Source organism: Mastigoproctus giganteus, chromosome 10 (genome assembly GCF_048544385.1).
Source record: "Mastigoproctus giganteus isolate SK-2022 chromosome 10, ASM4854438v1, whole genome shotgun sequence".
Taxonomy (NCBI): domain Eukaryota; kingdom Metazoa; phylum Arthropoda; class Arachnida; order Uropygi; family Thelyphonidae; genus Mastigoproctus; species Mastigoproctus giganteus.
Genome location: NC_143584.1, coordinates 36,071,691 through 36,087,809, shown reverse-complemented (window position 1 = coordinate 36,087,809; position 16,119 = coordinate 36,071,691). Strand labels below are relative to the sequence as shown.

The 16,119-nt window shown below is 33.8% G+C and overlaps 1 protein-coding gene across 1 annotated transcript in view; it reads left to right on the top strand.

The window, feature by feature from the left end:
- Positions 1-16,119, top strand: part of LOC150078977 (spindle assembly abnormal protein 6 homolog) — a 100,699-nt gene that overhangs the window by 50,573 nt on the left and 34,007 nt on the right. Inside the window, exons 7-9 of the mRNA XM_090382908.1 lie at positions 1,833-2,030; positions 5,910-6,026; positions 10,868-11,137. Coding sequence (XP_090239034.1) covers positions 1,833-2,030; positions 5,910-6,026; positions 10,868-11,137 — 585 coding nt within the window. The remainder of the gene's footprint in view (positions 1-1,832; positions 2,031-5,909; positions 6,027-10,867; positions 11,138-16,119) is intronic.

Here is a 16,119-nt window from a genome sequence, read left to right as displayed (position 1 = left end):
ATGTTCAAAATTTAAAATTATGCATAGATATTTCATTTTGAATTGTCATTTGTTTAACTTTTGCATTTTCACAGACTTTATTTATCAAGGCAAGGAACTTTTTTTGTTATAATTCTAGCAATAAAACAAACAGTATTTAGCTTCTGTAGCATTAGCAGTGTTTTGGTAGCATACTGCTAGCTATCCAATTGGAAGAGCAAAGTAGAAACCCAAAATAGTAATACAAATGGTGACACTTCATTTGTCAGCATATTTTCCATGATTACTTTGCATAAGCAATAATTTGTGACTTCAAAAATTACTCAAGTAATATATAGGTGGATAGAAAGAGAAACAGCAATTAATCTTGCACTGGTGATTTACATACAATTGATATTTTACTGATGGCCCTATTGGACAAGGTGCTACCACTGTTTGATTAAGAGGTCCTCTCAGTTCATCAGCTATCCAAGCATGATTTTAATATACAATTATCTTTTGATCACAGACCTCTGAATAAAGCTCCTGCATATATATAGTTTCCATTTCAAATTCACAAGAGCATGTCTATGAAACTATAGTTTCACAGACATGCTCTTGTGAATTTATTTGTAATATGGATAAATATTCTTTTTGATTTTGCACTCTTATGCAGCTAATTTTTTTAAAAATAAGTTTGTCACCCTCTACATATATGTACACAATATCTACTGTGCATTACTACTTCTTGATAGAGCTGCTTTCCTCATTGTAGAATGGTATACAGGTCAGAGAAGGTGTTCTGCATATTAGCCTTTCATGAAATTAAATCTGTTGTATTAGTGTAACAATAATTTAGGCATAAGTACAAGAGGGACTTGCAAAGTAAACCATTGTTCTTGGTTGGCATAGGTGTTTTGTGAATGATTGTTGAATCTGTAAGTATCCCCAGACTTGTTAGTGAAGAATGTATTGAAAACATTAGATAATTATTTTTGTGCAGTCCACAGAAATCTTCATTTGTTGGTAGACAAATTCACATACCTGAAATCATTCAGAGTGCCTTTATCTTCATACATATTGTGCGGCTACTGAAACCCACAGACAAAATAAAATGGTGTGACTTTTAATCAGAGTTACTCAAAAATATGGCTAATGATTATATGATTATCAAAAAGTTGGGTTTCAGTGATAAGACGACATTTCATCTCTGGGGACAAATGAATCAGCATAATTTGCAGAAATGGGAGAGTGAAAACCTCTGCAAGTTAATTGAACACGAGACTCCCAGGGTTCATGCCAATGCAGTGGTACTGAAAAGTTGTTTTTTTTTTTTTTGCAAACATCTTTTTGGAAATCATAATCACAGGACTTGTATGCTGCAGGGTTTGAATACCACAGCTGGAAGCAGCACTTTAGAATGCAGGAAGGCATTCAAAATCTGATTTTCTAATAATAAGATGGATCACCACCTCTCTTCTATAATTAAATGAGGTTGTACCTGAATGTTTTCCTAATCAATAGTTGGGCATGGATCAGAGAGGCCCATGCAAAAATTGAAAGGGTATGGCAGGAGATTGAATATTGGTTTGATGTTGCTGGAACCACTTGAGGTGCCCACATTGAAAATGGTTAATTTTTTGTAACACTGCAAGTTGGTTTTACAGGTGGTTTGTATTTCTTAACTGTACCTTAAATATTCTTCTGAGGAATAGAAGATTAATCTTACAAAGATCATTTGACTCATATCTTTATTTGCATAGATTGCATGTGTAATTGTTGCTGTTTCAGTTGTATAGAACTATAATTAATTTTATTTACTTAATAACCTTTTTTCTTTATGCTTCAGATATTTATAGTTGTAATAATTATAGGTTGAAAAGCAACAACTAGAAACTCGTTTAAAAGCCACAGAAAATGATCTTCAGCATAGGCTGTCTCATTGTCAGGAGAGCCTTACATTTCATAGCAAAGAGTTAGAAAAGGTCAAAGTCGAATATAGTACTACACTATCTGAATATTCAAGAAAGCATTCTGATGAATTACAGAATGAAAAAGAACGTCTCCTCAAGGTATGTTGTTAGTAGTTGATATCTTTTAATGTTTTTTTGTTAATGTTTTTTGCTTATAAATTTTATTTTCTTCATTCAAATATTTCGTAATTGAATAAAATTGACTTTGAGGTGGCTGCCTGGGTATATATATTATATTTTTATACTAAAACAACGAATAAGTACTACAAATGGATTGTCCAAAAAAAAAAATCATTTTAATTTGATATTCTCTCTCTCTTATTCTAATCCTGTTGTAACTTCTGCCATCCTCTTAAATAAATTATTTGATTGCCTTTGGAAGCAGCACTCCCTTTGTGCATATCTAGGGAAACTGATGCCTGCTTGTTTGTTTGATGCAATACTTCTTAATTAAGTCATAAAGAGAAAAACTAGTTAGTATGTATGTGATTTTGTCACATCTACCAAGTTGGATTTTTGAGAGACTTCTGAACTTGTGAGAATGCTGTATAACCTATCAGTCATGTTTACCATCAGCATATTAATTCTTTCAGTTGAGAATTGGCCAATTCTTATCAACCTATGGAACAGTCTGTTATTTTCTTTTTAGGAATGCACTGTAACCAGCAAGAAATATGGAAATGCATATTTCTTGTCTTTATATGCAGTACTTTTGCATAATTGAACATATGTTCCTATTTCAGGAAATCCATAAGGATTTCCTGAAATCCTCTTGTCCCAAAAAAAAAAAAAAAAGAAGTAACATGACTTTTTCCAGTGGATGACTAACGCTTGAATTTCTTTTTCATCAGTTGTTTTTAAGTTTTAGGTTCATAAGCAACCTAGATTCTGTTATGCTGAGTGTATCATATATGTACAATTGTGTGTTCATGGGCCAAGTTGCATGTTGTGAGAGCTAAAAACCCCGAGAATAGCTTTTGGGGGAACCCTACCCCCTCCATCTGAGATCAGCTAACTATGGCTCTGATTGAGGAAGCCTTTAGAAATTCCTACGGCCTGTGATATGTTTTGAACCCAGACCTCTCCAAACACCTGACAAGTGGCAAAACCCTTATTGGCTGATGCTGCATAAGCTCATACACTTGCTTTCTTGCATCACATGCCACTACTACTACAAAAAAGTCATGAAGGACTTTTTTTTTTATGTGAAAACATCTATGGTGGCACTAGAGTAAAACCAATTAGTAACAAAATTTTCTTACGAAAATGATGCAATTGATTGTTAACAAAATTTTTTATGGAAAAGATGCAATTGATGCCACTTCCTATTAGGTGGCTGTTAGATTTTAAATTATGCAAATGATGTCATTTCCTAAATGGCACTAATGATGCTAACTCAGTCACTAACGTTGATTTGGTAGAGTAAGTAGTTGATTCAGTAAAGTTCATACTAAGATTAGAAATGACGTCACTTCCTAAATGACACCATCTCAGTCACTAATGTTGATTCGGTAGAGTAAGCAGCAGGTGGAAATATTATACAACAATAAAAGCAGAATATTATGCAAGAATAAAATACAGACTTTAATAAGATTTGCTTCTCGAGATTTTGATCAACATCAACCTTCTAAGTAGCATAAGTAAGTAAGTAAATTTCGATCAAACTGTTCAAAAATTCAAGGTCTTACTCGAGTGCCACCATGGATGTTTTCACATAAAATAAAACATCTTTCATGCATACGGGGTACACACACTGCTTTTTTTTTTAATTCATGAATCCATGTGTTGCCACTCCACAGACTTTGATAACAAGATAATGATGATGTCAAAATAAATTGTTGCTCGTGGTCATGTACCATTCCAGAAGATCAGCACAGGCTTTATTCTCTGCCTTTTGTGATCTGACATTACCATACGTGGAACCTACCTGGAACACAATTTCCTGTATACTAGATTGTCTAGAATTGTTTTCTTCTTCTTGGATTTCTCCATTCTATCAACTGTTATCCTCGACCTAACTTTTTTTTTTTTTAACTTAATTTTGTTCCTCCACTCTTTTCTGTCCTTCTAGTCTCCATTCTTCAATTGCCTCTTTTCCATAGCTGCTCTCACTCCCTCCATCAATGTGCCTCTAGGTCTTCCTCTCCTTTTCCTAGAATTGTTTTCAGTGCATTAATATTTTTTTCCGTGTGTGTGAATAATATTTCACACACACACACACACACACACACACACACACACACACACACACACACACACACACACACACACACACACACGTATCCTAGATCTTAAGTGTTCATCTTCTAAAATCAATTTACCCACCTGTTACTCCTTTGCAATGATACCTTTGTCATTTTTTACACCATTAACCCAACTGTTTTGTTTCTATAGATGTTTCTTAAATTTTGGCAAATCTCAATGGGGGCAGTGTTCTCTGCATTCAGCAACTTGATAGCACACTTCTATTTTCAAACTACTGCAGCCTTGTGACCACATGCGACATGTTGACAGTAACATTTAAATTTTCATGTGACATCAAATATTTTATGCAACATTGCATGAGTGGGGGAAATTTGCAGACATTAGTTTCAAAGTAGCCTTCATATATAAAAGTATCTATCAGTGATTCTTCTGTTGTTGTGATATTAGCATCTTGATTAAATCTGTAATATCCATGAGGTTCTTGTTTTTCAGTGGGATAGGTTAAAGAAAATATTGAATAATTCTTAGATTAATACAGTTATGTAGATTTTATTCTGACAAAAAAATATAAATTCCGGCATCCCACTATCAAAATACTCATAAATTTATATATGCTTTTTTTTTTTTTTTTCATCTAGATTTATGCAGAAAAATTTATTGATTTCTATTAGAAAATTATACCTGGTAGGATGGGGAGACAAAGGGTTGGAAACTGCTGTTCTGGACACTATCTGTTCCAGATGTCATTGGATTCATTTCTTATCACCTACAAGTGGCCATAGTGATGGACTTTAATTGTAACCATCCTATATTGCTGAAATAACTTATGTATACATTTCTCTATATAAAATTCCTGCATGTCCTGTAATTGCAGTTTAATTTGAACATTATTTAGTCTGCTAAGCTGTATTTAAAATATTTAATTTTCCTTTAATTTTTAATCTACTCTGAGCATGATATGGAAAACCAGTGCAGTGTTTGAATGCAGGGGTGTATTCAGGGGTGAGCAGAGGGGGCATATGCCCCTTCTTAACTAAAAATTTGAAATTAAAGAAAATGAACACAGGAGGCATTCTAAAAAGAACTCAAAAGCCTGGTCGCCATGTCCCCTCTTACGATGCTACCAGGAGTGGTTGCCATGCCCCCCTTACGATGATACTGGATATGCCACTGTTTGAAAGCATTATATTCATTGGTGGAAGGAACTCTTTATTCTTATTTTATTTTTTCTGAATCTGTCCAGATATCCAATTTGTCAGTTTTAGTGTAGGGTAAGAAAATTTGCCAAATTTATTCAGTTTATAACTTATGCCTTGATGAAAATGTTTTTTTTTTTTTATTTGTTTTTTTTTTATTACTGGGAAACTCAACTTGCTATGTAGGTAGCAGGTTTATTTCCCATTATATTGGGTTTTTTCACTGAACAGCTATCATTTCTGATAGCTGCTCAATATACATTGACGTACATCATTGTGTCCATCTGTTAATCATTTTATGTGTAATTTCTTTCATTGAAGTTATGATTTCTTGTGAGTTCTTCTTCCCCCCCTCCTCCACACATGAATGCACATGGCTATTTGGGATTATGCTTACAATTGGCCATGTTTTGTTTGCTAGCTTAGCGTGTTGGGTTTTCTAATAAACTGTATTTTTGGAGTTATGACCCAATTGGGCATTTGTTTTTTGGCTAAAACTTATAGTTTAGTTTTTTATAATATTTTGAGGCATAAGCTTGACATTGATATGTCTTTTTTTTTTTTTTTTTTAATTTAGAGCCATATGGAAGAACAACAGATGTGGGAAAAAGAAAAAAAAGAAAAGGAATTTAATCATCAAAAAAAAGTTCAACAGTTAGAGTCTAGAGTAGCATGCTTAGATTCTCTAAATAAGGTATACTTTTTGTTAATCTATTGTGAATTTAATTTAATTTTATATGCCCTTGATTTAATTTTTGTCCGTAAAAACATGTGATGCTTACAGGAATTATATTTTTTTACTATTGGTATGAAAAGTAATAATTATGCCCATATACAAATTTTTTTAGCAAACCTTTTAATGATAAATATCAAAGAGTTTGGCTTATTTTCATAAAGCTATTATTGGGTGAAATTTAGTAAAGGAGCGGGTTTTTTTTTTCCAACACAGAAATTAAAATAAATAGATGATAGATGCTTCCCTACATTCTGTTTCTCTATCTTTCTGTTGAGGAATCTCTGTTCCCTGCAGGCCTTACAGGCTTTTTTTGGTGTTGTTATTCAATTAAAAACAATATTAGTAATTTTAGGTCAACTCTGGAAGATGTTATTTCTAAAGTGAGCATAAGCTCAGGCCTTTTGCTGGAGGGAACAGAGCATCAGTAAGATAGAAGAGAATGCAAGGAAGTGTGTCTTATCTGTTTTGGTGAAGTTTGAGAACAAATTAAAAACTTCGATAAAATTTAATGACTATAAGCAAAAGCCATATCTAATTACACTCGAACTTGGTTATAATGAGCACGGAAATAACAATATTAATGAGCAAAAAGCCATAATGATTTTAATTTATGTGTATTTCCATACAATCACTCACTGTGATAAAGTGTGTACTACATGGATATACTGATCAAATTTTGATAATTATGCAAACATTCTTAATTGCTCGGGTAGTCGAAAAAACCCAATTCTTGGAATAGACGAAAATGAAAAGGGCAACTTAGCTTTATAACCACTGCATCAGATTAGCGGCAGGTTTGACCTTGCCCTTCCAGGGACGGGGGCTGAATAGTGCATTGGCATTCTACTTGTCTCATTACCCTATTTGCAGATTGTCTTGTACTCACTGACCCATAAATTTATTTTGGGACTTTTAAGAACTTTGTATGCACTTCAGGACTTAAAGTGATCTGCATACAAGAACTTTGTATGCAGATCACTTCATCATTTTAAAGTAAAATCAGTTAGAAATGAACACTTCCTTAGGAAACATGTCTGCCAAAAAAAAGAAAATCTCTCGATTCACAAAAAGTCGAAATTATTCGCGAGTTAGAACATAGTGCAAAAAATGTTGAAGTGTGTAAAAAGTTTTCTTTGTTCTCTTCAATTGTATCGACATTGTGGAAGAATAAAGATGTTTACATACCAGCACTGGAAAAGAACATAACTGGAAAAAAAAAAAAAAAAAATTTAGAAAGTGCGAGGTTACACATGTTGATGAAATATTCCTCCAGTGGTTCACCACACAGAGAAGTGCTGGATTTTCAATAGATGGTCCGATCTTGAAGACTCAAATGGAAAAATTTGCTAAATGATTTGGAAGCAACGATTGTGTGTGTTACAATGGTTGGCTGGATTGATTTAAAAACCGACATAACATCGTTTATGCAGAAATTAGTGGAGAATCTCGATCTGCAGATCCAATAATGGCAAATGAATGGATTGACCATGTTTAGGCAGAAGTCAGGAAAGATTTCAATGACGAAGATATCAATAACAGTTGTACTACTGCAACAGCATCTAGACAATTTGGACTGAGAAGTGGCAACTGAAGTTTAACATTGACAAACACAAAGTACTGCATACGGGTAGCAGTAACCCAAGAGAAATGTACCACCTGTATGGTACTACACTTAGGGTGGTAGAAAATGAAAAAGACCTGGGAATGATTGTGCAGTCAGATATGAAGTTTTCTGAGCAATGCAGGCAGGCTGCCAGAGTGTGTCATGGGATTTTGTCAATGATATACAGGAGTTTTTCTAGCAGGGAAAAGGAAGTGATTATCCCTTTGTATAAGGCAATGGTCAGGCCTCATTTTAGGAAGGATGTAGAGTTGCAGGAAGTGTGTACAGAGAAGGGCAACAAGATTGGTGAGGGGAACGAAGGGATCCTCTTACCAAGAACGGCTTAAGTTCTGAAATTGCAGCATCTGTAGACTAAGCACCTGCGAAGTGATCTGATTGAGGTGTATAAGGCCTTTATTGGGTTGAGCATGCCGGATTCTGATAGGATTCTTCCGCTTACTCAGATTACGAACGTGAGGGGGCATAAATTAAAATTGAGGAAAAACAGTTGTAGAACAGATGTGCGGAAATTTGTCTTTAGCCAGCAAGTGGTTAATTGCTGGAACAAACTTTCATCTGTTGTTGCGATAGCTTAAATAAATTCAAGGAGGAACTGGACAAACTTTTAGAGGGAATGGTTGTGTGAAATATTTTTTTTTTTTTTTTTTTTAAGCTCATACTTGCTTTTTTGCATCACATGCCTCTATTACTGACTCTATTACTGCAGTGCTGACGAAACGGGACTTTTTTATAATTTGACACCTGACAATACATTTAAATTCAAAGGGGGAAAATGTGTTGGTGGAAAAAAATCAAAGGCTCGCTTGACAGTGCTCATATGCGTAAATATGACAGGAACTGAAAAAAAAAAAATTTGTTTGTTATCAGAAAATCATTAAAACTTTAGTGTCTCAAAAACGTAAGAAAACTTCCTGGGGATTGCACTGCAAACAAGAAAGTTTGGGTGACTTCGGATATTTTTCGTGAATATGGAAACGATTGGAATAAGGAGCTATTCAAAAAGAAGAAAAAAGAATGTTAGTTGATAACTATCCTGCACATCCCCAGATTCAAAATTTGTCCAACATTAAGCTTGTGTTTCTGCCTCCCACTGTGACATCAATTTTACGACCAATGTACATAAGTGTAATCAAGAGTTTGAAAGGATTTTATAAAAGATTTCTAGTTCTACATCTGATCATCAAAGAGAACAGAAATTTACCGCATCTATATCGATATTGGATGCTATAAATTTATTGGATGATGCATGGAACAGTGTTACTTTGACAACCATATCGAAATGCTTCAAGAAATCAAAATTATGTTCAAATGAAATTTCAATTGTAGATGAAGAAGCTGGAAACGAAGAAAACAACTTACCATTATCTGAATAGTTGCTACGTAACAACTTTGTAGGTTTTAAAACAGATAACATCGATAACTAGTGGTCTTCCCATAGAGAGTGACATTGTAGACTCTGTGCTCAACAGATATAACGACGATGATTGTGATGATGATATGATGACAGTTGAGAGTGAATCAAAATCAGTGCCAGCAATCTCACAAGCTCAAGGTGCAATAGACATTAGTCAATTTGTTTGAAGGAAGTGAGGCAAGTAATGAGACTTTTAATGCATTGAGTGTTTTAAGGGGAAACTTAAGAAATATCAAAGTGAAATCTTTAAAATAAACATCAATTTTAAGATTCATAAATAAAGACCAATTGAAATCGTGTTTATTATTAAATAGCATTGTTTTTAATTACAGAGAAATAAATTGTGTTTAGTATTGTAGTTTATACAAGCATATTAATACAAATAATATGCAAGTATATACATATATTATTTATTTTTTTCTCTAATATTTATTTCGTTTTTTGAATCCATCTTTTTATCAAGTTATTGAGAATTTAAAAAAATGGGAGGTAGATTTAACTTATTACTGATATAAAGTGTTTATTGTTTAACAGCTCCGTGGGTTTTCCCATCTTCGCTATCACTGATATAGTGAGTAACGGTTATAACAAGGAAATTTTGTCGGTCCCTTGATGCTCGTTATAACCAAGTTTGACTGTATTTTTTAAATTAATTATATACAAAGGTTATATAATCTATGTGTAATGCAGTTAAACCAGGTTTAAGGAAATGTTTAAGTTCTTTCAAAAATCCTGTTATACTGCTTATTTAGCTGACTTTTTTAATGTGTTCAGCAGGAAAAGCTAAACTAAATATTTCTATTTATAGCAGAATACAGTAGAAATTTAAATATACAAAAACTAGTTGACTCTGCTTCTCACAGTGTGTATATGTGTACACTTCATAATGGGAAGCTTGACTGATACCTGAACTTTGGGCAGGTGTCAGTTACTGTGTGGATATGCAGTTGCTTATTGATTTCTTTCAGAGTTAGTTATGCTACGTGCACTATAAAATGAAATATCGTATTCACAGTCGCAGTATTCTATTTTATAAAATAGCTCTCATAATGACTATGCTGTAGCTTCCCAAGTTACAAATACCATATGCTCCTGAAAAATCATTTGTTAATTGAAAGTTTCATGATTGGGAGTGATTTTTCTATAGATAAAATGGTATAATGAGAGTATGTGTTGTCTCAAAAAAAAAAATAGTATTCACTCTCAACAATGCATAACAACTGGGATAACTATAAGATTTTAAAATAATATCTTTATTGCAATATACAATAGAAGTGGATTGCATTGTCAATAAAGCAAAAAGGAAGTTTCCGAAAGAAACTGAAACAACATTTAATCGCATATGTTATATTGTTACTGCAAATAAAAATATTTAATTACTGCCAGTACAAATTTTGAATGTGCTTGAATGGTGATAAGAGTTGTGTGGACTAAGGGAAATGAAAAGACAATTGCATGTTTGTGAAATTCATTATCTCGGTATTCTTGGTCTCTTGGCTGGAACAAGATGCTGTACATCAAGATCTGCAGATTGTAAGAGAAACTCAGAGTAGCTCAAGCACAAAAGTCCTTTTGAATTAAAGATGTAAAAAATAAAAATAAAGATGCAAACAAAACCTGATATGGCACTGCTGCTATCCTGAAATCCCTATGCTGAATTGACTAATATATTTGTAGTTTTTAATTTTATAAAAACTTTATAACCACCCTGAAAAATAATTATATATAAATAAATTATTCAACATAATCTTTCTGATGTAGGAATTACAAGAAAAAAATTACAAAAGTGAAACTGCTACTAGAGAATTACGACATAGGCTAATTACCCTAGAAGAGGAAGTACAGCATACTCACCAGAAGTTACAGACTGTTAGCAAAGAAAAATGTTGCTTGGAAAATGAGCATCAAGAGAATGGAAAGACTATTTCACATTTGCGGAATTCGCTATCTCGGCTTGAACAAGATGCTGTACACCAAGATCAGCAAGTTGCAAGATTGCAAGAGCAACTCAGGGTGGCTCAAGCACAAAATGTAAGTTATTTCTGTTGAGGCTTTCTCTTAAGTTATTTCTAATTTTTATCTGTTCTTTTTAAATAACTTATCTTGCATGTTTAATTAATTTGCCTAATTTGACCCACTACAAGATCAAAACTCAAATTGAGATTTCCCTTTTCCTTCGGATTCTTGGTTGTTCCCACCTCTAACTGACAGACTTCTAGTTTGCTAAATAAAAGTCTTAAATATTGTTTGTCCCTTTGCAAATGTAATCTGTGTTGCACAATAAAGATGATTTTTTTATATCAACCTGAATTATGATTTAAGTTACATAGCATATAGAAATAACTTGAATGTTCCTAACATGAAAAGAACTTTCAATGCATGCACTATTCCTCAACGTTGTGTTACTCTCACCAGTTTAATTTTAAAATTCCCACTCTAATTTCTTTAATTTGGTAGTAATAGTAATTACATTCACTATAATACTTTTTTACTTTGACTTGCAATCCTCAGAAATTCTGTTTTACAAGCAATATACCTGTTTGTTAGTGCATGTTTTGAAATAAGCATTTATTCTATTTTTTTCACATTAGTCAAACTCGAACCTTTTATTTCTTCCAAAAAATTAACTAATTATGATAATCCAGCAATGATCTTCTGAATATGTTTCTTTTTGTTTAAAATCTGCATTTTAAAATCAAATTTTGTTTCATCCATGATTTTTTACTAACATTAACCACTTTTACTAAATTCTAACATTAATGTTTATTCAGTCCAAATGATTCCATTACAACCATCTGTATTTCTCTCCTTATTCTACACTCTGTACTGCCTCTGGTTTGGCATTGCTGTATAGCAGTCTAACAGTATAATGTCTCACAAGTTAGCTACATTAAGTGCAGACAGTTGGCAAAGGAATTGTTTTAAAAATTTGTGAAGAACAAAATATATTTGTAATTTAATTAAATGTTTTGTTTATGGGACAATATAATATTTTAGCAATCAAGTAACGGTTAATTTAACTCAAGCTTTCACTCTTTTAAGCAGATACATACAATCATTAATGCACAAGATGCACTGCATATGCATTAAAATTATTCCACATTAAAATTATTTATGTGGAATATAATTTTCACAGTCCACTTCTGCTTCTAATAGAAAGTATCTAAAGAACTCCAATATTACATCTTTAGATGTGGTGGTAGCTGAGTTTTGTACAGATCTGGACATGATGCATCGTCCTGTTGGAAGAACTGATTCAGAGATGGATAAACTGTAGTCATGTAGTGATGAGCCTGGACAGAAAAATTTTTTACAGATAACCAGTGGCATCTATGTATTAATTCACTGGTGTGAATGAGCCCAATGTGCACCATAAAAATCCTCTCAACACCATTACGCTTCTACCACCAACCTGCATTGTTGACACTTGGTAGGATGGGTCCATGCCCTCATGCTATTTTTGCTGTATTCTGGTCCTCTCATCAGTGTGAAACAGCAGGATTCATCAGACCAGGAAATGTTCCAGTCCTCTACTGTACTGTGTTGGTGTTCCTGAGCTTATTGTAACTTATGTTTTGCTGATAGCAGTAGAATCTGGTTTGGTTGTTGGCTGCGATACCCTGTCCGGTGTATTGCAGCCAACGACCAAACATACAACTTGACAGAATACGATTTTTGCATTCTGAAATGCCTCTTTGATTACTACTGTTATGTTGGGTTATTATATGACTGATTATAACCTTTTTGTTGCCTTGCAGAAGTCCTTTCTATCTCCATTGGTCTTTCACATCAAGTGCTATTTTTGATAACAGGATCACTGTTGGCTGGATGTTATTTGGTTAGTGGAAGAACCTTGATAAATCATAGAACAGCCATACACGAAAACCACAGCAGGTTTGCATTTCCCAAGATACCTGTGTTGGCATCTGGTGCAGACTACCATACCATGTTGATAGCACTAACAGCACCTTGAACACATGATGTTACTGAAGGAGCACTGCATTTCATGAAAATGCAATGTAAGTGTACCTAATAAAGTGGTCACTCAGTGAAGACTGTACTAATACCTGATGGCTTTATTTGCCTCAGTACAAATTTACTCATTTTATATTTTTAAGTCTTTATTTTATTTTATTATTTTTTTGTCCCCACCCTTTCATTTTTTGTTCCTCTACAATTGGAGTTTAAATGAGAAAAATCGGTCGACTACTGAGTTCCTGGCACTCAGGATGAAGGGTCCGTAGTCATGAATGGTCGTTAGTGTAGCATCTCAAATAGAGAGGTTTATGGTAACTGAAAAAAGTTTCTAATACCCCGGCTTGGCCTAAAACTGAGGAACTAATGAAAACATTGTCTATTTGAGTCTTTCCAGTTGTGAATGATAAGGGTGGGAGAAGTGACTCTGACTTCTTCCTGGAGAAGTGATTTAAAGTCTTGGGGGGAGAAGCGACTAGCAGGTGAGGGCTGTGCAAGACTCCGCGCCGGTGCCTCCCCACCACCACCCCCTCAACACTGGCTCTCTGAGTACCTCCTTGCCGGGACAACTCCAGCTTTGAAAATTGTTAAAAAATACTTCTTGTCACAAAATTTATAAATGACTTTTATAGAATTATTAACTATTTAACAACCTTTTTGTCACCAAAAGGAGTAACTCTCCTTTTGGAGAGTTACAAAGAAGCGCACTATCGAAATACAATAAAAAATTTTTTTTAATTTTAACACAAAAAGTAAATGATAGATTTCAGTCGGAATAGTTTTCCCTTGATAAGCATTGACTAACGCATAGCTAATGTGATTAAACCTATTTGTTGAGCTCTTTCCAACGGTTTATAATAAGCTATAGGGTGTTGACAGCATTTTTGTCCCCCCCCATCTCTCAGACAAATTTTTGTCAACAATGATCAATGTGGCGTTATGTTGGCTCACATGATGTACAAATCCATGCAAAATTTCAAGTCAGTAGGTTAACTGGTTCCAGAGATACAGTGCTGTGACAGCTGGATGAACAGACAGACAATCAAGTGACATTATAAGGGTTACTTTGTTAGTTTATGGACCCTAAAAATGAACAGTAACAAAATTGGTTCAAGAAGGAGTGAAACAACAAAGATTTTTCTTGAATTTTATCCACCTTCTTTATGTTTCTTTCTAGAGCTTTGGATACTTTTGCAGATTGTTTCTGTGATTTGAAATTGATTCCTCCCTCCTTTAGTGCAGTTATCCTCTAAGGAGTCTGAGATCTTGCTGAAATGCGTCCAAACTGTCTAGGGTATTTTATTTTTGTTTTGTAGACTTAACATGCTGGTTGCCTTCCACTACTTCTGTTAGTAACTTTTCAGAATGCAAGCTAAGGAAGCTCCAGACCTGGCTGTATTTGATATCTTATTGCTTTGGTGAAATGTGCATTCTTATTATATAGCCTAGGTATATAATACTCCTGCCATATATTTTGTTTGTTCCCCGTTGTATTCAGAGACTGCAAAAAACACAGAATAGCTTGAATGGCAGAAATCCTTCTCTTTCTTTCTCTCTGCCTCCCTCCAACTTAAGATCAGTTAACATGGCTGATTTAAGAGGCCTTTAACCTGGTAGTGGTGGTGCACTATGGCCATAGATGCTGATGCACCTAAAAAATTCCCAAACAAACAACCTGGTAGTAGTGGCACCCTAAAATATAGCAAAAATATCGGCGGGTCACCTGACAGATGCTCAAAACTCTTTAATTTTTAGAAATGATTTAGGTTTTTTAAATTCTGAAATTTTTAAAATTTTTTTCTTAATGGATTGCAGTACTTATTATATGTATTTTTTCTGCTGAAAATTGCAAAAAAAAAAAAAAAAAAAAAAAGTTTTGTAGATAGGAAATAGAAACATCAGTCTCTTTTTCAGTTTAAAAGACTGTTAAATTTTAAACATGTGCATGCACATATGTTTCTATTCAGACATATATATTCCATACTATTAGTTACATTCATTTTCAGGTTTATTTAAATTTATTTCAATCTTGAACTCTTCACATTACATGAAATTTGAAACTATGTCTTGCTTCCCACAGTGTAGAAGCCATCTTGAGAGAGAGGATATTTGGTTGTGTTCATGTCTTTACTATATAAAGACGATAATAAATCTTTCAAAAACAACTAGGGTAAGAGTATAGATGTTTATTGAACTAACGGGAGAAATAAAACAAATAACCTGACACTATGAACACAGTGTCAGGTCAGCGTTTGTCTGGTGGCATGCCACTCTTCAAACAAAAAACCAAATAGTTCCAAGAAGGATAGTGGGTCACCTGACAAGTTTGTGCATGCAATTTCTGTACAAAAAACCATAGGAAAGAAAATCACTTCAGAAATTACAGGTAGCCCTCGATTTGCAGCGATCACTAACCACAATGCCATTGTGGTTAGTGGTAGGTAAAATGCCATTTTTATTTTTATTTATTTATTTTTGCAAATTTTTTATAAATTGAAATTTAAAATCGTCAGACAAAATTTGTCGGCATCATACTGTGCTATCCACTGTTCATGTGATTTAGGACAATCTGAGGCAATCAGCAATTAGCACATCCGTATCAGAGACGAGAAAGATTCCCGCCCTCAAAGTAACCACTCGTGGATGCAGGTAGTAAAGGTCCATGTGGTGAGCCCTTCAGTTGGTTGTTGTTTACGCTATTTACATGTGTTGAAAATTTATTACGCTAGCAATTTTTTATTAATTGTGCTATTAATAAATTAAATAAAAATAATAGTGATATCCATGTGCAGTTTTTGCCAATCATGTTATAAAGTTTTTAATTTAATAGAATAAAGAAATGACATGTCTGGTAAAAGAAGTTCATTGAATCCTAGTGCAATATTCGGAGGATGGAATCTGGTGAAAGCCACCCTAATGTGTGTAGGTATGAATATGCCTCCATTGACTATTACTACAACTATGAAGAGTGTTAATAAAATAAAACAATCGATGCAAAGTGGTAGGTAAAATTTTTTGTGACTGGAACCTAACCCTGT